This window comes from Mirounga angustirostris, unplaced genomic scaffold (genome assembly GCF_029215605.1).
Source record: "Mirounga angustirostris isolate CCGP_5_RB_7025 unplaced genomic scaffold, mMirAng1.0.hap1 SCAF_14, whole genome shotgun sequence".
Classification (NCBI taxonomy): Eukaryota; Metazoa; Chordata; class Mammalia; order Carnivora; family Phocidae; genus Mirounga; species Mirounga angustirostris.
In genome coordinates this window covers 73231699-73259344 of record NW_026991722.1, presented here as the reverse complement: position 1 = coordinate 73259344, position 27646 = coordinate 73231699, and the positions used below count along the sequence as shown (strand labels likewise).

The following is a 27646-nucleotide window of genomic DNA, read 5'->3' as shown; positions in this document are numbered from 1 at the left end:
TAGTACACTTTATTGACCGGGTTCTTCCAACATCTTGCAATGCCCCTCCCACCCCACCCCCCTGCAAAGCCAGGGCCTGAGCTTTGCCGCCGTCCTGTCCACCAGACAGGGAAGAGAATGTGTCTCTCAAACATCCAACATCTGAAGGGCTTCCGGGCCTCCGAAGAGCAGAGCGGCAGGGGTGGATGTGGGGAGGGGGGGGCTGCCGGCTGGAGGGGGGGTGATGGGAGCAGGGGATGAAGGCGGGCCTGAGGGGCTCAAGCTGGGTGCAGGGCTGGGGACACCCTGAGGCTCTGCCAGGCCTGGCCAGCCCCTCACTCCCCCAGTTAAGGTTAGTAGTGGTTCACAGTGAGACTGGCTTAGATTTGGCAGGGCAGCAGGGACCACGGGCAGACGGGCGCTTTCCACTCTCCCTGCCGACCCTTGGCCTGACTCACGAAGCTGGGAGGAGAGAGGAAGTCCCCTCCTCTGTGTCCCCCTTCTGGGACAGGAAAGCCCCTTCTCTCGAGGGGCAAAGGGTAGAGGCCTAGTTCTCCCCTGGCATCCCCTAGGCTATTAGGAAGGATCGTTTACTCCTGGCTCAGAAGTTTCTAGAGCATCTCAGTGACCTTGCCCATCATTACTCCCAATTAAAAAAAAAAAAGTTTTTGAAATCTGGGAGTTGACTGGGGCCCATCGAACCAAGCAGTAAAAAACCTGGTAAGATCTTGGTTTAAAAAGGTAGCTCTACCTTCTCTTAGGAGCCTTGGGAGGCCAGCTGGAGAGACCAGTGGCGTCTCCACTGCCCTACTGGAGGCGGCGGCTCGTGGCAGCGGGGAAGGGGGGCGGGGGGCTGGTGGTGGCCCGGAGGACGGGGCGGGAAGCAGGGGCACGATGCAGGAAGCAGTGACACGCGGGACACGGCAGGTTGCCCTCCAGCGCTGTGGGCCTGGGCTCAGAGGGCAGCGGGTGTGGGGGGGACCCCCATGGGTACATCTGCCAGGCGGGCGCCGCGGCCTCGGCCCCACCGTGAGAGGCCGGGCCCGCGGTCAGGCCTTGTGACCGCCACTGCCCGGCGGCTCCCTGTGGCCGGCCGAGTAGTCCGCGGCGGGCTCGAGCCCCAGCATCTGCCGCTGCACCAGCTTGGCGTAGAGGCCGCCCTGGGCCAGGAGCTGCTGGTGCGTGCCCTGCTGCACCACGCGGCCCTTGTCCAGCACCACGATGAGGTGGGCGCGCTCCACCGTGCTCAGGCGGTGCGCGATGATGAGCACCGTGTGCTTCTGCAGGTTGCCGTGGATGGCCTGCTGGATCTGGGGAGACACGAGGGGGCGGCTCGTGCGGGCGCTGCCCCCAGCCACCCACAACCGCGCTGGGCCTGGCTCGGCTCCCACACCCACCACATCACAGCGAGGCTTTCACCTCCCTGAGCCTCAGTTCCTCATTCAGGGCTCGCACACGGCGGGCTTCCGGGGGCTCGGTTCACAGGGGACGGAGCTCAGGGCCCGGGACGGGGGAGGTGCATGGCGAGGGACAGGTGAACCCTAACCCCCTAACCTGGTCACCTCTGCTCTTCCTGCTCCTTCCGCTCGCGAACCGCCTTGCCTCATGGTCCCACCGTCAGCCCCAAAGCTCAAGCCCACGAGGCCACGGCCCTCAACTCCTCATCCTTCGCTCATTGTCCAAATCCAACTCATGCGCGAATCCTGCAGGTGCATCTCTGCCCAGTTCATCTAGTTCTTTCCATTCTCCTACCGCTACCCCTGTTACTTCTCATCCGAATGCCTGCAACCTGCCCGCCCCACCCCCTCCCACTGCCGGCGTGGATTTAACATTTCCATCAGTTCTTGTTGAATTCCTGCTTTGAGCCCCCCAACAGCTTCGTGTCCCAAACAAGAATAAAATCCAGACTCCACCTGACATTCTGCACTTGTCACAGACAAGAGTGCACAACACAAAGAGTGACCCCTAATGTAAACCAGGGACTTCAGTTAGGAACAGATTGCACAGATTCAATTGTAACAGATGCACCACGACAAGATGGTAATAACAGGAGAAACTGTGGGGTGAAAAGGAGATATATGGGAACTCTCTGCACTTTTGGCTCAATTTTCTTTAAACCTGAAACTTTTCTTCAAAAAAAAAAAAAATTCCATTAATTAAAAAAAAAAATTCCAAACTCTATAACTAGGGCGTGAGGAGGCTGTGTCTACGACTCTGTCCTCATCTTACCTTGTCAGACTCCCACCAGCCTGACATGCTGACCTTTGGGCTTGTCTGTGAATTTGCTCTGGGCCTTTGCACCTGCTGCCCTCTCCTCCTTGGATGCTCAGCTGGCTCCTCTCCTCTTGGGTCTCAGCTCAAATGGCACCTGAAGACCCCGCTTCCATCGGGGAGACGGGCACACTCCAGCAGGGCTCCGGCAGTGTAAGGCCGTGTCTCGGGGATGACCCAGCCCCCCTAAATGCTCAGCGCTGCCAGGAGAATTGACTGTTCTAGCCAACACGTGACGGTAGGCCCCTGACCTCCCTTTCTTAGAGCATTTAATAAAAAGGGCTTATAATTGTAAATCCTTTCTCTGTCCCTTCGATATATATATATATATATATATATATATATATGTGAATCTCCTACAAGTCAAGAGCGTCTTTCTCAAGGACCTGAAGGCCATTTTTGAAATGTAATCATCAGGGAGGGCAGGCCTGGGTCTCGAGGCTCTACGGGAGGACAGAATTCCGGCCCACGGCTGGCAGCCAGCAGACACGGCTCCTAATCACATCCACACTGACCAACCACTGGCTTTCCCGTGAGTCCACTCCCTATGCCTTCATTCTCCTTTAACGCCTGTCACCACTGTCCCCTCTGCACAAAGCAGAAGGCAGTCCCGCTCTTTCCCCTACTGTCACTCGCTACTGAATAAAATCTGTTTTTCCAGCGTCAGTGTCTGGCTGTGTTTCTCTCTGACAGGGGTGACCTGTCTCAATCTCTCTCTCAAATGACGGTTTCATTTTCTGCGTGCCGTAGGCCACAGGTTGAACTCAGGCTTGTCTCCTTGTTTGTGACGTGTCTCCCCCTGGACTGGAAACGCTGCAGGGGCAGGCCTTTGTCTGGTCGGCCCGCACTGCAGCCTGGCGGCCGGGACGAGCTCAATGAATACCTGTGTAGTCAATGATTCGACCCACGGAGGGGCCAAGGTAGCTAGTCAGTGACAAATACACCATTGGACGCTCTTTACCTTGGAAAGGGGGCTCAGGGAGCAGACAACCCTGACTCCCATGATGAGCTGAGGGCAGGGCCTCGACTCCAAACCCGCATCACATGGTTTCAGCTCTGCCAAGAGCCGGCTGGCTAGACCTTCCGCCCTGGGTCCCCTCTCCCCTGGCTCCCCGCCTTCAGCCCTGAACACCGCAGTCTGGAAGCTGACGGCCTGGGAGAGCCCCCATGGTGTCTCCAAGCCCTTCCTGGCGCCTGCCCCATACTCTGGTGTCACCCCACCAGCCCGCAACTCACCAGGTACTCGCTCTCTGCGTCCAGAGCGCTGGTGGCTTCGTCCAGGATGAGGACGGGTGGGTTCCGCACCAGAGCCCGAGCCATGGCCACCCGCTGCTTCTGGCCGCCCGACAGCTGGGCACCCTTCTCCCCAGTCTCTGCACGACAAAGGGGCCAGGGCAAGTGAGCGGAGGGTGAGGCTGGGGCAGCCTTAGGGTAGAGAGAGAAGACCCCCTCCTCTTCCTTTCCCTGTTGCTGCAGGAGCTATGCTCTCTAGGAAAAGGTGTGGTTCAAAGGGCCACTGGCTGGGACAACCAACAGCTCCCAAACTCACAAAAGGATGCTCTCCTTCCCTGTTCATGCAAATCAATAACTACATTCAATTGGTACTAAGATACCCCCTTTTACCTATTCATTTGGCAAAAATCCCGATGTCTGATAATACACCGTCCTGGCGTGGCTGTGGGGAGACAGGCGCTCCCCCACCTTCCGGGGGCAAGCACATGGGGGGGGTGATCCCTCCGGCTGCAGGGCACCTACCTCTGTGTCTATCATTTTGTGCTGTGCAAGTCTATGGGTCACAAGTGCACAACCCTAGCACCAGCATCCCCACCTCTGTGACTTGTCCCCACAACTGACCTTCCGACCTACATTGGCAAAGGCATGTGTCGTGCACGACTCACATTACTAATACTGCAACTCAAAACAAGAGATCTACTCAAGCGTCCATCAGCAGGAAACTGAATGAATGATTTAAACAAATGATCATAAAGCCCGTTACCCTGGAATACTATGCAACTGTTTAAGAAAAGGATCAAGGGAGCTCTTTAAGTGACAATGTGGAATGGTCACTAAGATACTGCGTTAGGTTAAAAAAAAAAAAAAAGCTAGGTGCAGAATAGAGGTTGCTGTTTTTTTTCTGTAAAAGGTCAGGAGGAAATAAAAATATACATTCCTATTTGCATGAAGAAGCTCCCAAAGGACATGTAAGAAGCTAACAAAAGAAGTTTTGGTGGGCCAGGAGGAAACAGGGGTAGAGAAACGGATGGAGTAAAACCCCTCATTGTATATCATTTCACATGTATTTTTAGTTTTGAACCATGTGAACAGCCCCTTCACAAGAGTTAAAATTTTAAAGTATGTTAAATATAACAAAATATATAACATAAATCAGTATATTGTTAAATTTATTATATTATTGAGTTATTAATATAAAATTAAGCAACTATAATTAACCTGATATATATATATATATAATTTAAGAATAATAATGTTTTGGGGTGCCTGGGTGGCTCAGTCAGTTAAGCGACCAACTCTTGATTTTGGCTCAAGTCACCATCTCAGGGTCGTGGGATTGAGCCCCTTGTTGGGCTCTGCACTGGGCTTGCTGGGTGGAACCTGCTTAAGATTCTCTCTCTGGGGCGCCTGGGTGGCTCAGTCGGTTAAGCATCTGCCTTCGGCTCAGATCATGATCCCAGGGTCCTGGGATTGAGACCCGCATCGGGCTCCCTGCTCAGCGGGGAGCCTGTTTCTTCCTCTCCCTCTGCCCCTCTCCCCTACGCTCGTGCCTTCTCTCTCTAAAAAAAAATAACAGATAATAATAATGTTTTAAAACTAAATAGAGGTGGTTGGTTACCTAGTACTGTAAAGGTACTAAATGTCAAGTGAGTTTCACCTGAAATAGTAAAGAGCGACTGGCAGAGAGTTATGCTTCTCTCGGAGGGTCCCATCCCCGAGGGCGGACCTTCGGGCGGGGTGGTGCCACCGCTCCCGGGCCATGTACCTGTGTTGTAGCCGTCCTGGAGCTCCATGATGAAGCCGTGGGCGTTCGCCTTCTGTGCGGCCTCCACCACCATCTCGAAGGGCACGGTGGGCAGGCCGTAGGAGATGTTGTCTGTGATGGAGCGGGCGAAGAGCACTGGCTCCTGGCTCACCAGGGAGATCTGTGTGGGAGACAGGATGGGGCATGAGAGGCCGGGCATGCATCCGTCCAGCTGTCACCGGGAACCTCGCCAGCCCCAGGCCCGCCTGACGCCAGGGGTCTTGGGTCTGAAATCTGAGCAGGGCCTGCGCTGGGCTGCTATAATAACGTCAGCTGCCTCTCTCCTTCAAAAACAACAGAGTCCACTTTCTGCACAAGCCCTCAGCTTCCCCTGACCAAAAATCTGGGGCCAGCTAAGCTGGCCGCTCTGGGCTAAGCCAAGTTCCCTGACCTCTAAGAGAGCTTGCTGTCTGCCCCTGTCCTGGGGCGGCAGCGGGAACGGGGGTGGGTGGGGGGTGGAGAGAGAGAAAGAGAATGTAGAATGTGAGTCAGTCTGTCCACACCAGAAGACAAGAGGCCACAGCAGCCCCCAGGCCATAAGGGCCTCCCTGGTGTCCCCTCCCTCCAGAGAGAATAACTTATTTTTTTTTTTAAGTTTTTTTAAATTTATTTAACAGAGGGCGCCTGGGTGGCTCAGTTGGTTAAGCAACTGCCTTCGGCTCAGGTCATGATCCTGGAGTCCCGGGATCGAGTCCCACATCGGGCTCCCTGCTGAGCAGGGAGTCTGCTTCTCCCTCTGACCCTCCTCCCTCTCATGCTCTCTCTCATTCTCTCTCTCGCAAATAAATAAAATCTTTAAAAAAAAAAAAAATTTATTTAACAGAGAGAGAGAGAGAGCGAGAGCAGGAACACAAGCAGGGGGAGTGGGAGAGCGAGAAGCAGGCTTCCTGGGGACTCGATCCCAGGACCCTGAGATCATGACCTGAGCCGAAGGCAGACGCTTAACGACTGAGCCACCCAGGTGCCCGAGAATAACTTATTTTTTTTAAAAGATTTTATTCATTTATTTGACAAAGAGACACAGCAAGAGAGGGAACACAAGCAGGGGGAGTGGGAGAGGGAGAAGCAGGCTTCCCGCAGAGCAGGGAGCTGGATGTGGGGCTCGATCCCAGGACCCTGGGACCAAGACCTGAGCCGAAGGCAGACGCTTAATGACTGAGCCACCCAGGCGCCCCCAGAGAGAATAATTTAAAGAAGCTTGTCCCATGATCCCAGTTTTAGGAATGTAGCCTACAAAAATATTATGGAAGATATCACTGCAACATTGTAAATAGAAAAAAAATCAGTTTCATAAATTGGGGCTTGACTAATAATCACAGTGTATCCACTAAATCAAATATGCACACACACACACACACACACAAACACCATGATTCTGTTTTTGTTAAAAAAAACATATATGTAGGGGTGCCTGGGTGGCTCAGTCGTTTAAGCATCTCGCTCTTGATTTTGGCTCAGGTCATGATCTCAGGGTCATAAGATCGAGCCCCGCGTCAGCCTCTGTGCTGGGCGTGGAGCCTGCTTGGGATTCTCTCCCTCTGTCTATCTTTCTCTCTCTCTTTAAAAAAAACAAAAAAGCAAAAAACTTATATATGTACCTTCACTTATCAATATATTTATATAAAGATAGGAAACAGGTTGGAAAGGATATTTACTAAATTGCTAACACCAGTTAACCTCCATGGAGTGGAATTTAAAAGGTGAGATGGAGGGGAGCTCTCATGTCGTAATTACAAAATTCTCTGAATATATGGGAATGTGGTTAGATTGTTGCATTTTACTGTTTGGGGCTTATGAAAATTAAAACTTTTAATTTGAACTAAAGAGAAGGTAGTCACAAAAGAGGAAATCCAAGTACTGAACCGTATGTTAAAGTACTTGATATATTTGGTCATCAGGAAAATGCGGAAGACCTCTGTGAACTACCTCTACGTATGCACTCAGCAGCTGGCAAAAGATCAGCACTGAGGATATTAACTGTCTAAAAATATTACATGTCTGAGCATATTAGCTATTGCAAAGCCTGAATAGCTCTGCCTAAAGGCCATTTCCAGAACTCTGCTGGGCAGCAGCGTTCTCATCACATACCTGGGGTCACTGCTCAGCCATCTACACCTGGTTATATGCAGATGGGTAGGCATATATCACAATGTGTGGCCTCTGCCACCATCTAGAACTTGGCTAGGAGTTCTGGAATCTCTGTGCCAACCCTCAGGCTCTCCTGTAATTTAACGTATGTTGATGATGGAAATGGTGCCTTCTTGATAGTTGGTTTTTCTTGTTATATGTACAACCTGAACAACCATCCAGGGCATCCCTGTTCTTTTTTTTTTAAATATTTAAAAATTTTTATTCATTTATTTGACAGAGAGAGACACAGCGAGAGAGGGAACACAAGCAGGGGGAGTGGGGGAGAGAGAAGCAGGCTCCCCGCTAAGCAGGGAGCCCGATGCGGGGCTCGATCCCAGGACCCTGGGATCATAACCTGAGCCAAAGGCAGACGCTTAACGACTGAGCCATCCAGGTGCCCCCCAGGGCATCCCTGTTCTTATGCTAGCACAGGATCAGGTGTTGAGGATCCCTTCCTGAAATGATTACCAAAAACTGTATGGTCATGAATAAGCCTCTTTTGAGTACTAGAGACGACTTAAATGTGGAGCAACTGGAACTCTCACCCACTGCTAGTGGGAATGTAAAGTGGTACGACCACCCTAGTGACAGTAGCTACTAAAGTCCGGCATATATGTCCACTCTGGGAGAACATACGTACCCGTGTGCACCAGAAAATGTGGACAAAATTGTCTATGTCAGTACTGGTAATGGTAAAAACAGGAAACAACCCAAGTCTCCATCAAGAGCAGAATGCATAGATTATGACATGTTTACACAGTAGATTATCACCCAGCAACGAAAATGAATGAACTACGACCACAGCCTCAACGTGGATGTCTCACAAATAAGGCTGAGCGGAAGAAGCAAGACCCATCTGAACACAAGCTCTGTGATTCCAGCCAGATAAAGTTCAAAACTAGGCAAAACACAGCTCTGCTGTTCGGGGAGGCACAAAGCGATGGTAAAACTGAGGGAAAGAAAGAGAAGATCATCAAAGTCAGGGAGATGCAGCCTCTGGGCGGAAGAGAAGGGACACACGGGGTGGAGGAGTGCTGGAATGTTCTGTTTCTTGACCTGAGTGCTGGTGTGCAGGTGCAACTCTCTGAGCCTGTTTTTACCTATATCACTTCTCTGCACCTGCGTTATTGCTCACGAGGGTGAAGGTTGGACAAAGTGCACAGGAGGACAACAGAGGCCCATTCACGTACCACACGGTGCAGGTACTTGTGGTCATAGGCGCCAATGGGCTTCCCGTCCAGCAGCACGCAGCCCCCTTCCAGGGGGTAGAAGTTCTCCAGGATGTTGACGCAGGAACTCTTCCCACTGCCCGAGGGTCCCACGAGTGCGGTCACCTTTCCTGGGGACAGGCTGAAGGAGACATTCTGCAAGAAACAGGTGGACTCCGTGTGGGGCCGCTGGCTCAGATGCTCTGGCCTCGGACACTGGCGGGCACCCTTCCCAGCCCACCCATGCTCCCTTGCCTTGGTTGGGCACTGCCAGTCCTTGGAATGCTCTCCTTTCTAGGATTTGGCAGGACTTGGATGCTCATTTCCACGGCCTGGGTGCCTCCTCTCCTTGTTCAGGACCCAGCTCCAATGTCCTCTCCTCTGAGAAGCCCTCCTTGACTGTTAACACCACCCCTATGAGCTACCCCTTTCACACCACCCTGATTTACTGCCTTCCTAGCACTTAGTATCTGGAATGCTCTGTTAATGATCTGCCTTCCCTGACTCCAGCCAAACTCCACGAGGACAAGGACTCTGCCTTACGTGATCCTGGCTACACTGTGAGGGAAGGGATGATGTGGGCGGGCCTAGGGGACCCCTCTTACCTGTAGGACTTGGGTGTGGGGCCGAGTGCGGTAGGTGAAGGTCACGTTCTCAAAGTCCACCCGGCCCTCCAGGCGGTCAGGGGCCAAGTTCCCATCATGCACCATGGTTGGCTGCCGGTCAATGAACTCAAACACCTTCTCAGCGGCCCCCACTCCCTGCATCAGGCCGCTATAGACAGAGCCCACGGACTGCGGGGAGAGGAGACACAAGTTCTTGGCCCAGTGACACCCCAGTGCTGGGACCCCCATGGTGGCCAGAGAGATGAAGGGGGTGCAGAGAGAGCAGGGACACAGCAACCATTCTGGGGGGGGGGGTGCAGGACACTGCCGGGGCCCCCCAGTAGTAAAGCAGATAATGACAACACTGACAAAAGGAGAGTAGCAAGGGGCGCCTGGGGGGGCTCAGTCATTAAGCGTCTGCTTTCAGCTCAGGTCATGATCCCAGCGTCCTGGGATCGAGCCCCGCATCGGGCTCCCTGCTCCGCGGGAAGCCTGCTTCTCCCTCTCCCACTCCCCCTGCTTGTGTTCCTGCTCTCGCTATCTCTCTCTCTGTCAAATAAATAAATAAAATCTTTAAAAAAACCCCAACAACAATACTGAGCCATTCGTGGGAACACATTAGGAGCCCAGCGCCTCGTGGTCAGTATAGCTAAAGCTCACCACCATCCTGCCCGGTGGGTGTTACCACCCCCCAGCGGAGGAAACGGAAGGGCAGGGTAGTCAAACGAACCAGCCAGAATGTGGCAGAACAGGAATTCTGAACGGAATTCCTCTCTCGGCTGCCACAGCATTTTTAAATTTCGGTTTTAAAAACGGCCCTTGGGGCGCCTGGGTGGCTCAGTCGTTAAGCGTCTGCCTTCGGCTCAGGTCATGATCCCAGGGTCCTGGGATCGAGCCCCGCGTTGGGCTCGCTGCTCAGCAGGAAGCCTGCTTCTCCCTCTCCCACTCCCCCTGCTTGTGTTCCCTCTCTCGCCGTGTCTCTCTCTGTCAAATAAATGAATAAAATCTTAAAAAAAAAACACCAAAAAACACGGCCCTTAATTCACGCTATCCATTCTCCTTGGGTAAAAACACATACAACATAAATGTGAGTGATAATGACGACTCATTTTGCTGAGCACTTTGCATATGTTATGGGGTAGGTTCTAACATTATCTCGTTTTTTGCTGATGAGGAAACTGAGGCACAGAGAGCTCAAGTCTCTTCCCCCAGCTCACACAGCTGGGACGTGGCAGAGCCAGGCCTTGAACCCAGGCACAGCCGACTCCTGAGTTCAGGCCCTTGCATGCTATGACCCAGGGGCCTGGCTGGGGAATCCAGCGCAGCTAGGACTGTTATCATTAATATCAAGACATTATCACTGATGTTAAGATACGAGCACCATGGAGCAGTGCCCCTCACACCTCCTCCCACAGGTGGCCCCAGGAATCCGCGTACCGTATATTCCCAGTCCTTCCTCTGTGCATTTACAAGCACATGCACATACGTGATAAATAATTTTGAGATTTAAAAACCACGCCACTGGAATTAGATGCTTCCCATTGTTTCGTGGCGCATCTCAGGGTCCCTTGCACGCTGGTACCCACAGATCTGCCTTATATCTGTAGCTGCTGCCTAGTTTCTATCGCGCAGACGTCCTGCTTCTGGAACACGGATGGGCCATGTTGGCCCAATCCCTGACCCCGGCACTGGACGACACTTGGACTTTACACCATGTGAAGCAACGCTCCGCGGAGCGCGCACACACCTCTGCCCACTGGAGTGGGTGTCTCTGCGGCTGGGGCTCCCCGAGGCAGAACTGCAGCGTCAAATGACAGGCTGCCGTGGCTCTGGCCGATGCGGAGCGCTAACACCCCCTCCCCCCAGGCACACCCCCAGCTCTATCACTGGAGGACCCGGAGGCCCATCGCAGTGCCAGGGAGTTAAGGCCCCCACTCGACGCAGCCTCAAGCAGCGGCGGAGGGCGGCTCGGGCAGGAACACCCCAGCTCCCTGCCTCAAAGTCAGACCCGTCTGGCTTTGAACCCGGTTCCCCCACCAACATGGTGGGCAAGTCCCTTAACCTCTCTGAGCCTCAGAGAAATGGGAGGTAGCATAGTACTGAGACCCCTCACGGTGCTCTTTGGGGCCTTTCCCGAAACATCCTTGTCCCTGTCACTCTGCTCAGTAAATGGAGCTGCGGTGGCCACTTGGTAATGTTACTGTCATCGTTGGTATGATGTTCTCTCCCCCACCTACTTAGAAAGAAATACCCCATCCGTCAGACCCCAGAGTATTTCCCCCCTTTACATCCCTCTTCCCCAGCCCTCCAGGTCCCCCAGAACCCCTCCCCAAGCCAGCCCCTCACCTCCATACAGTCTCCCAGGACAAACTCGTAGATAATGAAGGAGATGAGGTTGCCGCTGGTCATCTGTCCCGAGATGACGAGGTGGCCCCCGTAGTAGAGGATACTGACCTGGACTACCAGCAGCGTGAGCTGGGGGCAGAGGGAAGGGCAGGGGGACCTGGGTCACAGGGGCCTTGGCTCAGACCCTGGTACGCCCCCCATTCCCCACCCCCCACCCCCAGGCTGCAGGGGGTGGTGCAAGCAGCTGTGGGCTGTGCTCGCCCGGCCACAGACTGAAACTCCAGCCAGGCAGGGATGTCCTCCCAAATGCTGGTGCCCGGCTGTCACTCATGCCCTCCTGCTCCCCGGCCCTGGACTTCTTCCCCGCAAAGGCCCCCAGCTGGAGGGAGCCGTGGGCCTGGCGGAGAACAAGGCTTTCTTTATGAGGCCCTGGCACATACCCAGAAAGCCCCCAGTGCTCAGCCAGGCCAGGAGGGAGCTGTTAGTCCTCCTCCTCACTGGAAAGAGCATGGCTCGGGGAGATTCAGTCCACTGGCTAAGGTCACACAGCAAGCCAGGCAGGGCAGGACGATGGGTCTGTTTCCTGTCCCCACCAGGGGTTCCATGAAGGAGGGGCTGTGTCCAGGGCACCCTGGCCTCCTACCGCCTCTCCCCACCCCAAGCCCCTGGCCGGGTTAGACCTAGATCGATGGTTAGACCACGGTGCCTTTGTGCCAGGGACAAAAGACACTCACGCAGGTGGGCAGATTGCTGAGAGGCTTGGCTAGCTGAGCTGGGTTTCGGGCCCCTTCTCCTCTCTGGCTGGGTACTTTTGAGGGGTGGCCTGTCCTGTCCCCTGGTCCCCTGGTAGATCACCACTCCTTCTTCCCCCTAAACTCCAAACCCTTCTCATACCTACCCCAGCTATGCCCTGATGTGCCCACCTCCCAGACGTGGCCAACAGACAGCAACAGGCTCCAAGTGCTCCCCATTCTCCAGGAGGGGCTGTGATTCACCCACAGGGAGTGAGCTAGACACTCCAATGGGGTGTGTGTGGTTGTGACATAGGGCCGGCCAGACAGTGGCCTAGGCTGGGTCCTGCTGGCCTCGGGGTGACTCCCTTCCGGGGCAAGGATGTTTCCCCAGCCAGCCCATGCCCAGGTGAGAGGGAAAGAGGAGGTGCCCATGAGGACATTCACTGGAAGGGTGAATTCTTTTCCAGAAAGATTTCTCCGCAGACAAGCAGAAAGGTGGGACAGAGTAAAGTCAAATGCAACCAGCCTGACACTGACACGGAGGGACCAAGGCTCGCGTCCTGGTCAAGGAATCCCCCCATCTTTGCATCCTGCCCCCCGACAGTCAGACCTGCCCGGGCCGGGGGCACATACCCCGCTGCCCCAGACGTAGTACGTGTAGGCTGCGGCCTCCTTCCTGTTCAGCTTATACACCTGCTGCAGCTTCCGCGAGTATACCCCCGCCTCCTCCTCCTCGTTGGCAAAGCTCCGCACCGTCTTCATGGCACTGATGGTCTCCTCGGCTGTGCTGCTGGCCCTTGCCAGGGCATTCTGGACCTCTTTGGAGAGCCTCTGTGGGCAGGAGCGGGGACAAGAAGGAAGAGACCCCAAAACAGACAGTCTCACCATCTAACGGCCCCTCGGCCTCTCCGGGTTTTCTACCCTTAGTTAGCGCCAGCTCTATGCACGGAGTCCAAGGACAAAAGGACAAGACCGAGCTCCCCATTTTTCCCCACGGCTTTCTAGCTTCATTTGACAGACTTAGAGAATAGACTCTAGCTGGGTTCTTGGGGTGAGCTCCTGAGGTTCCAGCTCCTGAGGGATGGGGGACTGATCATGAAGTCATCTCCACTACTTAAAGGTGGTTATTCACAAACACAGTATTTGGTAATCCTCTCAGAAACGGAGCCTCAACACCTGATCCTGTGCTGGTATAAGACAGGGATGCCCCAGATGGTTGTTCAGGTTGTACACTATGCAAGAAACACCATGTATTAAGGGGGTGTCATTTACATTATCAAAATACATTAAATTATGGTAGAGCCTGAGGACTGGCACAGAGATTCCAGAACTCCTAGCCAAGTTCTAGATGGTGGTGGAGGGCTCTGAATCTGGCTGCACTGTGTGTGTATGACTGGGTATAGATGGCTGAGAAGTCGTCCCAAGTGGCGGACCACCAGGCTGCTGCCCACCAGCATTCTGGAAGTGGCCCCTGGGCAGAGCTGTTCATGCCTTGCAATAGTTAACATGCTCAGATTCTCAAACCATCAAGGAAGGTTGCCAGGGAGGCCAGGCCAGGATCATGCATGGGCACGTCCCATGACCTTCAAGTCTCGCTGAGGCCATCGGAAGCATGCAGCATGTTCTGGTAACTCAGGTGGAGCCATTCTGTGTCCTGAGTCATGTCTGACCGTGGGCAGGGTGTGTGTGGCTTGTGGGGATGACTCAGTGGCTGCATTCAACACATTCAGGTACCAGCAGGAGACCTGGAGAGCTTCCTTGAGGCCCCGCCCAACCGATAGGGCCTGAGGTGTGCAGGGGGCTGATAGGGGAAGCTCCAGGGTTTCCTGCCCTGGAAGGGGCTGGCCGGAAGGCAGGAAGGGTGGGGTGGGGAGCAGAGGAAGGGAAATGGCTCCAACTTATATATTTACTCTTTCTACTCCGGGAGGAAAACAGAGGCCCGTGGCCAGAATCATGGGGAAGAGGGTCCTCCTGGGTGGTGGGCTCTGCCAGAAGGCACCACAATGGTTGTGGGGAATGGATGCATTTTGGGGCTGGCCTTGGGCCACGGCCACCAAAGGTTCTAACTGAGCCGGTCTCTCCTGCTCAGGGGGACCCCTGTCCCCTCAGGCCTGGTCACTGGGGAAGGAGCCGCCTGCACCTGTCTAAACCCAGCCTCAGTCACTTACGGCTCAGGAGCACCCACCAAGGTGGGGAGCAGGGGGAGGGGGAGGCTGGGGTCTAGCTCGTCAGGCCAGCCCTCCCGGCAGGGGCAGCGCCCAGGAGTGGCCATAGGGGACCGCAGCCTGCCCACAGCTGCATCGTGGGCGAGGGCCTCGCTCCTGGGGCCTGAGCCACCCCCACATCAACACTTTACAGAAAGAGAGCAAACTCTGCACTCAGTGTAAACCAGAGTTCTTGCAAAGGCCTGACCCTCGTCACCTCCCTGCCCTCATTCCCTCTCACGTCCCCTCACCCCCGCTCTGGCACCACCGGCCTCCCTGAGGCTCCTCAAACACACCGGGCACATTTCCACCTCGAGGCCTGTGCACTGGTTCTGCCTTCTGCTTGGAACGTGCTTGCCAGAGATTTCCACCTCCTGGCTCAACTGTCACCTTCTCAGAAGGACCGATTTAAAGTGGCAGCCACCCGCCACGCTCCCCATCTCTCTCTCTCACTTTATTTTCCTCCCGAGCACTCACTACCTCTCATCATACTCTATACTGGCGCTATTATTGCTGTTACCTATCGTCTGCCTCTTCCACTAGAACATGAGCCCCTTGAGGGCAGAAGCTTTTCGGTTTCACTGATGGATCCTGGTGCCTGGAAATAGGAGGTGCTTCATAAGGATCCCCTGAATGACCCAGTGCACAGGTGGATGGGGGGCGCCCCCGAGCGCCTGGTGAGGCTCCTCCCCCCCTCCGGAGCGCTGCGCAGACCCCAGCAGGGACCCGGCGGGGCCTACCTTGTAGTACTTGCCGTAGATGTCGGATACCATCATGATGATGGGGAAACCCATGAAGGTGACCAAGGACAGCTGCCATGAGAGACTGAACATGAAGACCACCACACCCGTGACCTTGACCGTGTTCCGCAGGAAGATGTTGATGTTCTGGGAGACCAAGTCACTGACCATGGTGGTGTCCGAGGTGAGGCGGGAGATGAGGTCCCCTGGAACACAGGCAGTTCAGTTCCCACTGTGGCAATGGGGCCACTGGGGCGGGCAGGAGACACAAAGGGGCTTCCGAGAGGCACCACGGAGCTCGGGCCTCCCCTCCCTTCTGGGTGGGGAGGGGAGAGAAGAGCAGACGGCCCTCGAGGGCTGCTCTGAGCCCAGCCCTCGTCACTAGCATCTCGTGACGTCACATCCCACCGTACGCGGGAGGCAGCTGAGGCCCAGAGAGGGAAGCTGGTCCCACACGGCCCGTCCCTGACTGCGCCGGAACCAAAGCCATCTCTCCTCCCTGTCACTGGCAGAGGGGATAACTCCCCTCTTCCCTCAGAGAGAAACAATCTTCTGGGCTGTGGGGAGGAGAAACTTTCAGCACTTGGCCGGGCTAAGAGTTTCACGACTCCCCCACGGTAGCTCCTACTATTGTTCCCATTTTCGAGAGGAGAAAACAGAGGCTCAGAGGGGCTAAGTTAGCGAATGGTGGAACCAGGGCTGGGCCCCAGGCCGGTCTGTCTCAGAGCTGGGATCTTGGCCTGACACTGTACTGCCCTGGACCCTACGCCTCACACCCCCTTGGAGCTGAGCCTCTCAGGCCACAGGCTTGGATAGTCCTGGCCTTTGTGGTTCCCAAACAGCAGTGGAAAGCAAGGCCTTGGCTCCTGCAGGAATCTCAGCTGGCCTGGCCAGGGTCCTCCTACAGTGGCCACAGCTCATACCAAAACCTCAGCCAGCAGGCCAGCTTCCCGGCCTCAGGCAGGGCCTCCTGGGGCGTTTCTATCCTGAACAGGATAGCAGGAAAAGCCAGCCATTGAATCCCCCGACGTGAGACAAGCGCCCCCCTGGCTGGCCCCCCCCCCGGCTGGGCCCCCCCACCAGAGGTCACCCCAGGCCGTGGGAGGACCAACCTGTGCGATTCTCGTCAAAGAAGCTCATCTCCTGGGACACCAGTGAGCGGAAGAGACGGTTTCGAAGGCGAATGTTCAGTCTGGCAAATATGAGGGTAAAAATGCCGCCCCGAATACCTGCGGCAAATGAGCTAATTGCAGATAAGAGATGTTATATATAGCACAACGTCCTTGCAACAACCAACAGCCATAACCCGGCTGCCCCCTCCCGCGGCTGGCAGGTGTGGGCCCCCTGCAGGGCAGACACAGGGAGGGACCCAAGCTCGAGCCCCTTTCCAGGGCTGGCACCACCACGCAGTCTCCCTTGTTCCCCAACTGGAGTCCCCAAGATGAGAGCAGAGAGGGGTTGTGTTTACCAGGGACGAGGGACCCAGTGCTGCCAGCCAGACCCCTCTTCCTTCCAGAACAGCAGGCTGTCCCTGGTTTCCCGTTTGGAGAGTAGCCAGGGAAGGTAAAAGGGGAACCCTGAGGCCTGAAGCCAATTTTAGGGACAAGAGGGTATGACTTGAGGGCAGGGCTCAATCGAATGGATACGGGTTCTAAGCCAGTTTGGTTGTTGGTTACCACGATGACCGGCTGAGTGACAGGCTCACCAGGGGCATCTCCCGGGCCTCCCTGACCTCCCTCCCATGCTGCAGGCCTGGAGGAGGGGGGCGTGGGGGTGGGAGCCGGCTACCTGCCGATGGCCAGCAAGCACATGACAATGACCGCCGTGCTGAACTGCTCCATGCTCTTCTGGATGACGATGCCGTCAATGGCCCGGCCGGTGTAGTAGGGAAGGAAGGTCTCTCCTGCCAGGAGACAAGGTGGGCTCAGGGGGCATCTGCAGCCGGGGGGAGCCCGCACACCACGTGTCCCACTCACTCCTCTGATGGGGTTTTCTCTCCTGGCAAACTTCTGCTTCTCACCATGGTGGGAGGTGGGGTGGGGGCCCGTACTGCTTCAGGCCCCCTCTTTTCAGAGACCAGGAACACAGGAAACATGGGTTATTCAATCTATACAGACTGGGGCGGTCTTGTTAATAACGGGCACCAGGCCTGAGCATAAGAAACCACGGGACTGGGGCGCCTGGGTGGCTCAGTTGGTTAAGCAACTGCCTTCGGCTCAGGTCATGATCCTGGAGTCCCGGGATCGAGTCCCGCATCAGGCTCCCTGCTCGGCGGGGAGTCTGCTTCTCCCTCTGATGCTCCCCCATCTCATGCTCTCTCTCTCTCTCTCATTCTCTCTCTCTCAAATAAATAAATAAAATCTTAAAAAAAAAAAAAAAGCCACGGGACTTCGTCCCCTCTGCAGGCTCTGCAGCTGGTCCTGTTATCACCCCATTTTACAGAAGAGGGCAATGAAGCTGGAAGGTGAGGTGACGCTCAACGGGCCACACGGCCAAAGTTCACTTCCTTCTCGCCGGCAGAGGGCTCAGAGTCCAAATTCTAGAACCTCAGAAGATGTGGATTTTCTGGTTCCAAGCAGTGCTGGAAATGGCCACCCAGCCCCTTTTGGTGAAGTGCTTTAGAGTTTGCCATGTGACTTCGTACCCATTATACTACTGTATCTTCAGAACAATGCTGGGGGTGGGGGGTGGGGAGAGGGGGCAAGCGGGACGTCACCCCCATTTCATAGAGGTGAACAGGAGAGTCAGAGGCTGGGTGATTTGCCTGAGGTCACACAGCACAGGGCAGTTAAGAGGAAGGGCCAGAACTCAAACCCAAACTGGCCTCGCATTTGGGGGCTCTTTCCTATCCCTTCCCGCCCAATAACCCAGAAAGCCTGCTGTTATTTTGTGGGGATGATGGACAGGGAACTGAAGGTGGTCAGACCAGGCTCTGTCCTCACTGTCACTGGCTCTTTCCACGGGCAGAACCTGGCATACAGTAGGCGCTCAGTCAGGGTCAGCAAATGAATCCTGGCCAACTCTGTGTGAGACAGTGAGGCCTTCTGTGGGGTTCTGCTGCCCTCTGCTGGTCTTGGCACGGGGACCACAAGGTGGCAGCCTCGAGGGCCTCAGTCCCCACGGTCCTCCGTTAGATGGGGTTTCTCACTGCGGACACTGTGGAGTCCACCTGAGTTGAAGTTCAGCCTCAGTTTACCCGCAGCAAAGAAAAGGGCATCAGCGAGCTCCAAGAGCAGCTCAACTCCAGCAAACACTGATGACGATATTAAGCACAACAGACACTTACGGAGCCCTTCCTGGGTAACAGGCATTGCGCTAAGCATGGGCGCCAACTCTTGTTGAATCCGCACAAGAATCACATGAAACTCTCCAATCCATTGGCATATCCTGGGGCTCCACCTTCAAAATATTGTTGACCTTTGAACAACGGGGGTTTGAACTGCGCAGGTCCACTTACACGTGGGTTTTTTCCATAAACGCAGGACCGGACTGCAAGTGTATTTTCCTTATGATTTTTCCTAGTAACGTCTTTCCCGTGGCTCACTTTATTGTAAGAATACAGTGTATAATACATAGAACATACAAAATATGCGCTAATCTCCTGTTTATGTGACCAGCAAGACTTCCAGTCAACAGTAGGCTATTCGTAGTTAAGAGTTGTTCAAGGGTCAACAGTATCTCCAGAATCCAACCTCTTTCAATGCCCCTACTGCTCCCACCTGGGTTCAAATCTCCAACCTCACTTGGACTTCCTCAGCCAACTCCTGGTTCTCCCTGCTGCCACCCTTGTCCCCATCAGTCTGTTCTCCACACAGCACACAGTGGGGCCCTAGGAAACCCAAGTCAGACCTTGTCACTCCTCAGGCTTCCACCTCATTCAGGGTAAAAATCAAAGCCCTTACAGTGGCCAGTGGTGCCCTACATGACCAGGCACCTGCTACTGCCCCGAATTCATCTTCTACTCTTTCTGCCTACCCGCCCCCCCCACACACACACATTGCTCCAGCTACACTGGCCTCTTTGCCTTTCCTTTCACAACCAGGCCCCTTCCTGCCTCAGGACCTTTGCACGGGCTGTTCCCTCTGCCTAGAGCATTGTTACCCTGGATATCTGCTCCCTCATCTTTTCCAAGTCTCCAATGCCCCCCAATAATCCCATAGGTGTGGCATCACCAGTCTTCCTGTTTTACAGATGAGGAAATCAAGGCTAAGGTACTTGCCCAAGGTTTTCTAGTTGGGTTGCTATGAAATCCATATAAAAGAATTTCAATGTGCTAGGAGATGCTCCACACTAAAACTAACCTTTTTTCACAATGGGCAGTTTTTCTTTTAGATCATGAGGTTTCAGAAAAAGCTGGCCCCACCTGGAGGCTTGCTGATTGAGAATAATTATCAGTAGTCATAGTCCCTAACTTGTGTGAAGTACTTACTTTTGCCGGCACCGCGCTCCAGCTCACCCAACTCACAAGAGCCCAACAAAACCCCACTGTTGGGATGAGAAGCTGAGGCTTGGCCAGGTTCTGTAACCTTGTCTCAGGTGATCAGTGCAGTTGGGGGCCTGATCTCGAGTCCAAGTCCTTAACCTCGACGCCATCCTGCAGGCTGGCAGACTCTGCTTGGCTGTATTTTAGGACATCTGTATTCCCCGAGCACACAGCAGCTGACAACAGGGCCCCAGTGGTGGTGGGGGAAACAAGGTCGTGGGTGACATCTGCTCACACAGATAGGATGGTCATGTGTTCATTCATTCTGTGAGCCTGCCTCTGTACCAGGTTGTGGGGGGACCTGGGGTGAGTCAGACCTGGCCCAAAGGGGGGGGCAGGACAGTGGACGCATGATTTTCATGTCACCAGTGTTACAACTGAGGTGCAGATAAAGGATCACAGTCAGTATAATTCAAGAGGGCTTCTTGGAGGAGGGGACATCGGGACCTTGAAACATGAGCAGGAGAAACTATCTGGTTAAATGGAAAGGGGTCATCCCAGTACTCACAGCCACTAAAATCTACTGGGAGTGTTCTAGGTGCCAGGAGCTATCTGCGGTGTCTTATTCATATTAACTTACTGAACCTCATAAGCCCCTATTGCGATAGGTACCATTATTATGCCCATTTTACAGATGAGGAGACTGAGACCCCGAGAGGTTAAGTAACTTGCATAAAATCACACAGAGGTCAAGGGTTTGAGACTGAGAGGGCAGAGGGTCGATAGTGAGAGGAAAGGGGTCAGCTCTGGGGCTTGCCTGTCCTCTCTGAGAACACTCTGGCTTTGGGGCTGCTCCCAGATGCTGTCTGTTAAACGTGTAACAACTCAGAACTGCTAACATTTCTGTGTACTTAGCGTATTGTACTAAGCTCCGGACCTGTCCTTCTCCTACCTGTTTTATTCAAGCTTTCCAACGTCATGAAACATGGGGGATGCTAACAATCCCCATTTCACAGAAGCAAGGCTCTGAAAGTTCCGATAACTTGCCTGTAAGCACACAGCCAGGTAAGGAGCAGGACTGCAATGCATGCCCAGGGCTTGTGGCCCCCGGAACCCATGGAATTTTGACCTTGAGATGTCACCTTCCCACCCACCTTGTCTGAGCAAGCACTTTCACACTATTTGGGCCGGAACCACAGTAACAAATACACTTTATGTGACAAACCAGGACACACTTACATGTAGGCACACGTACCTAAAATAAGTTTCACCAAACAGTACTTACTCTTACCACAGACAACATAATTCTGACGGTCTCTAGTATATTCTGCTTCATCACAAAAAATGCTTTGTTTGACCCAGTGATCCCACTTCCAGGAATTTATCCTACAAATACACCAACATTTATATGAAATGTGTACGACCTAGGTTATTTACTCTAAGAGAAAAGACTCGAAACAACTTGACGGGCCAACAAAAGGAGACCAACTAAATAATCTCTGGAATGGCCTCACAGTGGACTATTACGCAGCCAAATAAAAGAATGAGGTACTGATTGGAAATTTCTAAAATACGTCGTTAAGTGGTAAAAGCAAGACACGAAATAATGTGTGAGAGGTGGTGAGAGTAACAGGTTCATTTTTGCTTGTAGTTTCCAGAAGGAAACCCTGGAAGAATATACAAGAAATGAAGAAAAGCAGTTTCCCACCCACTTGGAAGCTTCTGGAACATGTTCCTGTAGTTAGTCCTCGGCAGGGAGATCAGGGTAGTCAGAGGCAGAATTAGGAGTGAAACTCTCAATATTTGCCTCTTCACATCAATTTGATGTTTGAACCACGTGAATGAAATGTTAAAAGATTGAAGAGGAAGGACGCGGTAGTTATATCTACCCCCCTAAGTTGCTTTCTGGGGTGCCTGCCAGGCCCCCTGGCTCCTCACTTACCCAGAGCCGCCACGATGAGGAAGAAGGAGGCCGCCACGAGGAAGGCCACGTCGGGCTTGGTATAGGACAGCAGCTTTTGTAGCGTGGCCCCAGATGCCTGCTCACGAGGGGGCCGGTGCTCCCCGGGGAAGCCCTCGGCCCCAGCCCCCGGCTCGAGGGCCTTGGCGTCCGGCCGCACCGTGGACAGTAACCACCAGAGCACGAAGGAGGCGGTGAGCGAGATGTAAGTCCACACGAAGAGGGCCCAGAACCACGGGTCCCGGACCGGCTTGCGCACCTCGGAGAAGAGCAACAGCTTTACCATGGTGTAGATGCCCACGAAGAGGCACACGAGGGCGATGATGGTCCAGGAGGCCCGGAGCCGCCGGGGCCCCAGGGCGCTGTTCTTGGCCACGCCGATGGTGGCTCCGAGCAGAAGGCAGCTGCGGTACAAGCAGGCTGCCCAGAGGTCCAGCACCGAGTCAAAGACGTTGAAGTGGCGGATGTCCTCCAGCAGGCTGCGGTCTAGGTGGCTGAGGATGTAGATGGCCGTGGTCATGCCGACGTCCATGCTCATGAAGGCCAGGGTCACCACCACCGCCTTCCACAGCTGCATTCTGCTGGCTGGCGGTGGGCAGGTGCCGAGGAGCAGGCTCTAGCTCACGGGGGCAAGGCCATGGTCCGTGGGGGCGAGGCCAGACCTATCGGGGGCAACAGGGCAAGGGGCTCAGGTTTGCAACTTGTTGGCTGTGTGACTATGAGCAAGTGGCTTGAATCTCTGGGCCTTGGTCTCCTCATCTGTCAGATGGCAATGTTGGGAGCACTGAATTCACAGGACTGGTGTGAGGATCCCATTCATTTAAAGAATGTTTCCTGAGTACCAATGGGTATTGGGTGGGCCAGACCCTGTTCTCTGTATTGGGATTTAACAATGAACAAACACAAAGATCCCTGATTTTGTGGAGATGACACACCCATGTCAGAGACAGACAAACACAATAAGTAAATGATATAGTATGTTAACAGCTAGGGGCTGATGGGGCGCCTGGGTGGCTCAGTCGGTTAAGCGTCTGCCTTTGGCTCAGGTCATGACCTCAGGGTCCTGGGATTGAGCCCCACATCGGGCTCCCTGCTCAGAGGAGAGCCTGCTTCTCCCTCTCCCCCTGCCCCTCCTCCTGCTCGTGCTCTCTCTCAAAATAAATAAAAATTTTAATTAAAAAAGAGCTAAGGGCTGTGGGGAAAAGAATGGGGAACAGGGAATAGGGGGCAATGGGGGGTGAGAGCAGTTGTAAATAGGGGGTCCAGGGAAGACCTTGCTGTGAAGGTCACCCTTGAGCGAGACTGAAAAGAGGTGAGGTAGTCCACCGCGTGGGTATCTGGGGGGAAAGCATCTGCGGGTAGAACAGACAGTGCCGCGGCCCTGGGGTAGGAGGGTGCCGACGTGCTTGAGGGATCCCCACGGGGTCAGGGAGGTGAGGGTGCCGGCACCTGGAGGACCTTATAGATGCAATCGAGATAAGCAAAGAGTGCAATAAATGGTCGCTGTTTTTACTACTAGTAACTAGTACGAGTACTAGTACGACTATTACACTACTACTAATTTCTCTGAACCCGTTTCCTCATTTTTAAAACAGCATGAGGTTCAGTGCATGAACATCCGTTCTGGGCACAGTGCCTGGCTGTGATTGTTACCACTGTATACAGTGGGTGCATAATAAGTGTTTGTTTACTTCTCTCCTCCCCAAATCAGGCCTTAGACCAAGACTGGGGTCGGGGTGGGGGTGGGGTGGCCAAAGGCCCTAGAGCAACCCAGGGACTTTCACATCTGCCTGGAAGTTTCCAGAATATTTTCCTTCAGCCCAGGTTGCCCTTCATCCCCTGACCTAGGCCCTTTTGGCCTTCTGGAGCTTGATGTCTGCTTTGTTCAAAGCACCCCCCCCCCCAACTGGGCCGCTTGGAACTAAGCCAGTGCCTAGGAGACCCCAGGAGCTGCAGGAATCCTGCAGGATGTGGGGGCCTGGTGGCAATGTTTGGAAGTGGGACCTATCCAGGGCAGGACGGGGACTGGGCTGGGGGTGTACCTCTGAGTGCTACCTCTTGACTGGGGTCCATCCCTTTTCTTCCTGGGGTCTTTGTCATCCCATCTGCAAAATGTGCAAAGTTCTAGAGTCCCTAAGTGGAAAGGAGAGGCATGGAACACCAGGAGGGGTCACTCTGAGTAGTGACTGAGAAGGGGGTCAGCTCGAGAGACCCTCTCCCCCACAGCTCTGGTGCCCAAAGGCTAGTGGCTCATGTTCTGGAGTGACAGAAATCCTACGTACCCCATGAGGCAGTTGCTTCCATATTCCCATATACAGTTGGGGAAACTGAGGCACAGAGAGGCAAAAGCATATGCCCCATATCATTCTGCCAACAAAGGCCCAAGCCAGGACTTGGGCCAGTATGTAAAGGATCCTAGCACCTAACTCTCAACCACTGTACTGCAGGCCTGGCACATAGCAGGTGCCTAATAAATATAAGCAAACAGTTATGTAGCACAACCCTTCCTCTGGGCCTGGTCTTTTATATAACTTTTTAAAATTTTTTCTAAATAGCATTTAATTTCATTTTATTTTTAAAGTAGGCTCCACATCCAACATGGGGCTTGAACTCACGACCCTGAGATCAAGAGTCACACGTTCTACTGACTAAGCCAGCCAGGAACCCCAGGCCCGGCCTTTTATATAGGCCACACACTATATGTGTTTGCTTATTTAATCCTTACAACAACTTGTGAGATTTGTACTATCCTCAGCCCCATTTAGCAGATGGAGAAATTGAAGCCCAGAGAAGTTATGAACTTCTGCAAGATCACACAGCTGGTGAGTAGCAGAGCTGGGATTTGAATGCAGAGCTATCTGGCTCCAGAATCTGGGCTCTAAACTATGAAGCTAAAACACTTGTCATTATAACAAGTGCTGATAGGGAGTGTTTGTCTAAGGATTTAAATGCATGAGTGTGATTTAAATACATGAATTTTCACAAGGACCCTGTGAGGTAGGGTCTATTACCCCCATTTTACAGTCAAGAAAACTGAGGCACAGAGAGGTTCACTGAGCTGTCCCAGATCATACAGGTAGGAAGTGGCAGAGCTGGGATGTGAACCCAGGCCGTGGAGTTCCAAAGCCCTAACGCTTCAAAACAGCCTCTCCAGGGGTAGGCAAGACCCCCTAATGATGCTGGGGGGTGGGGCTGTCTGAGATGCAGAAAGGACCGAGGGGTGTGACAGTCCCTGAGCCTGGGCCCCGCCTAGAGCCCAGCACTTCCAGGCAGACTCCAGTCAGTACCCGAAAAGGCCCTTGTCAGCAGCTGCACCTCCAAGGGAAGCCAGGGCTGAATGGGACCAAGGGCAGGCGAGGGAGCAGGGCTAGGGCTGGTGGGAACAGTCACCCCCTGCCCAGTCCCTTGCACCAGCCCAAGCCCCAGCTAGGCTGCCAGCAAAGGTTCCTATCTGCTGCAATGCAGAGGCCTCGGGAAGCCAGTGAGTGGGTGAGCGTGAGTCGGAGCCCAGGGAGGGATGGTCCTGGCCCAGCGCCGCACCAGGCTTCCTGGCCAAGCCACTGCCTTCCCCCCAGGCCCTGCCAGCCACCTTGGCTGTTGCTCACCTCTTGGTGGGCACAAGGAGTTCCTTGGCCCTGGAAGGGAGCTGGGGTACAGAAGTGGGACAGGAGACAGATTTGCCAGACACCAGCTGAGGGACCTGGCCCACTCTTCCTGCTACCACTCCCAGTCACTGGGGGCATTCCTTCCCAACACCCCTCTGCTTGGGGTAATGTCAACCCCATTTGACAGTCACCAGCAAGGGGTGTTTATCTTCACCAGTATAAGCAAAGTTTCACACTCAGCATCACAGACTATCTGAACTACATTATATGGATGGGGAAACTGAGGCACAGAGAAGCAGCAGGGGGTGAAGGCTGTCTAGAGTCACCCAGCAAACTGAGGACAGAGCAGCTATAGCACCATGGCCCCATACTCCCAAGGGCTGAGTCCTTGTACTCCAGGCTCTGATGGAGCAGAATCCAACTCGGGTCGGGTTACAGCCCTTGGTGGGGACAGGCTACTCTGTTATTTTTAAAATTTCCTGAGCAGGAGGGTGAAGGGGACAAGACCACCAGTCAAGACTGTGAGGAGGGGAGAATGGGGACCATCGGGCGGCTTGGAGGCACAGCCCTGCTCTCCAGCTGCCTGATCTGGTGGATGCAGCTGAGCTCAGCCAGGTGGAGCTGGAGGGCAAAGTGTGAGCACATGGGTGACAAGAGGGGCCTTAGGGACAAGGACAAGGTGGTGGCCAGAGGCCAGAGCAGGCCCTGTTCAGGATGTGACATGGCCCGGGAAGACAGGGGCAACTCGCCCTGCCCCCAGATGCTAAGGAATGGCACAGGATTAGCAAGTGACCCCATCCCCACAGGGGGTCCTGCCAAAGGCTTTTAGTCTCAGTAGAAATGGTGGTTGGGGCACTGCCAGCCGTCAGCTGCACGGAAGGAAAGTCTGCAGCACCCAGGAGATAATAAATGACAATTATTATTACAACCGTAACAGCTACCATTTACAGCATGCTACTCACTGCCAAACAATGGGCCAAGTGCCCGGCACCTCCCATTCTAGTTCATCCTCGCCACTATTGTGGGAGGTCCTCACGTAATCACCCCCACTTTACCGATGGGGAAACGGAGGCCTGGGGAAGTTAGGTGGCATGCAGACAATAGGCAAAGGCAGGACTGAAACCCAACACTTGACTCTCTGGGTGGGACGTGCCCAGGCTACTCAGGGACCACGACAAAAGGGCCCTCAAGGACCTAGGTGGTCCAAGCAGTTCGGTCCACTCCTAACGTGGTGAACTTTTCACCCCAAATTGTCATTTGCCCAGCAGTGGAAAGGCCCATTCACTGCTCAGCAAACACTGGCCAATGGAGGGTGGTGTCACTGGGGGGTTTCGGGACATAGCGCCAGGACTGGGCTGGGTCCACTTTGTTCCATCCTGACTCCAGCCTTGCTCAGCCCACCACATCTCACACTGGGACTGGCCCTCTCTCAGAGACTTGGGAAAGTTGTTTCAGGTAACTCGTGGTTCTAGGCAAAGGCAAACTGGGGAACTATGGTGGCCTTCCTACTACCCTCCTCGGGTCACCTGCCACCTGCCCTCTGAAGCAGGGATGGAGGCCAGCCTATCTCCAGGGGGTGGGGCAGAGGGCAGAAGACACTAAATCCTGTCAGACCAGCTTAGCTATCCTAAATGACATCAGGTGGGGGACGGGGGCATCCCGTTTTAACACAGACCCAGAAATAAGGGAGGAGCCCCTGGGAACCCACAGGCCTACTGCCAAGGGGATGCGTGTGGAACGTCAGCCCACTGACCAGCGGGGGAGACCGAGGGGAAACGTCTGCCAAGATCCGCAGGCCCAGGTCGGAACCCCCAGGCTTCTGCCACAGCCAGGGTGCTCAGGATCCGTGGGCAGGCGCCGCTGTAGAACGTGGGGAGCCCTGGGAAGTCGCACCAATCCGTTCCTAGGGGGAGAACAGCCATCCCAGGATCCTCCCCAAAAGGCGCCCACACCATTTTCCAAGAGGCAGTGGCGCGTGAGGAGTTAAAAAAAAAAAAAAAGCAACATTCGCCCTGCGGGCGTGGAAAGGATGCTGCTGCAGGGATGGGGGGCTGGGACCTGCGGCCGAGGGCGCCTGGGGACAGGGGCGGAGGCGAGAAGGCTCCCAGAAGGGTGCCACCTTCAACAGTGATGCCTACTCCACCTCTGAGGCAGGGGGACCCAGACGCCCCCAGCCCGTGTCCGGCTTGGCACCCCGGCTACAGAACGACCCGTCCGGGGTTCCCGGGCGCCGCGCTCTTACCTGTTACGTTACCTGGCACCAGGTGAGTCGTGGGGAGGGGGCGCAGAGGGCTCGGTCGTCAGGGGCGCAGGTTCCGCGCAGCTCATTGGCGACTGCGCCCCGCGCCGCGCTCGCTCCGCTCCTCCCGCCGCTCCTCCCCGCCTCCCACCCCCGCTGCGCCGC

General features: G+C 54.5%; 1 protein-coding gene across 2 annotated transcripts; it reads right to left on the bottom strand.

Annotated features, from left to right (window-relative positions):
* ABCB9 (ATP binding cassette subfamily B member 9) lies at window positions 1–27644 on the bottom strand. 2 transcript variants are annotated; one of them, XM_045887769.3, is made up of 12 exons: window positions 27485–27644; window positions 21620–22299; window positions 17043–17157; window positions 16367–16497; window positions 15255–15460; window positions 12944–13141; window positions 11577–11705; window positions 9231–9419; window positions 8608–8781; window positions 5249–5408; window positions 3487–3623; window positions 1–1289 (listed from the first exon to the last, which is right to left on the bottom strand). In XM_045887769.3, the coding sequence occupies exons 2-12, from the start codon at window positions 22212–22214 to the stop codon at window positions 1029–1031; spliced, it is 2295 nt and encodes a 764-aa protein (XP_045743725.1). In that variant the 5' UTR covers window positions 22215–22299; window positions 27485–27644; the 3' UTR covers window positions 1–1028. The 2 variants fall into 2 exon arrangements, with proteins under 2 accessions (XP_045743725.1, XP_064434340.1); XM_064578270.1 differs by lacking the exon at window positions 11577–11705.
* Window positions 27645–27646: the final 2 nt, after the last annotated feature.

Excerpts from the sequence above, each read along its gene's own strand:
- ABCB9 (XM_045887769.3), bottom strand. The coding sequence starts at position 22,214 with ATGCAGCTGTGGAAGGCGGTGGTGGTGACCCTGGCCTTCATGAGCATG. Across the intron at positions 16,498-17,042 it reads TGCTTGCTGGCCATCGGCAG|CTCATTTGCCGCAGGTATTC; the intron begins GTAGCCGGCTCC and ends ATCTGCAATTAG. Across the intron at positions 8,782-9,230 it reads CCCACACCCAAGTCCTACAG|AATGTCTCCTTCAGCCTGTC; the intron begins GTAAGAGGGGTC and ends TGTTTCTTGCAG.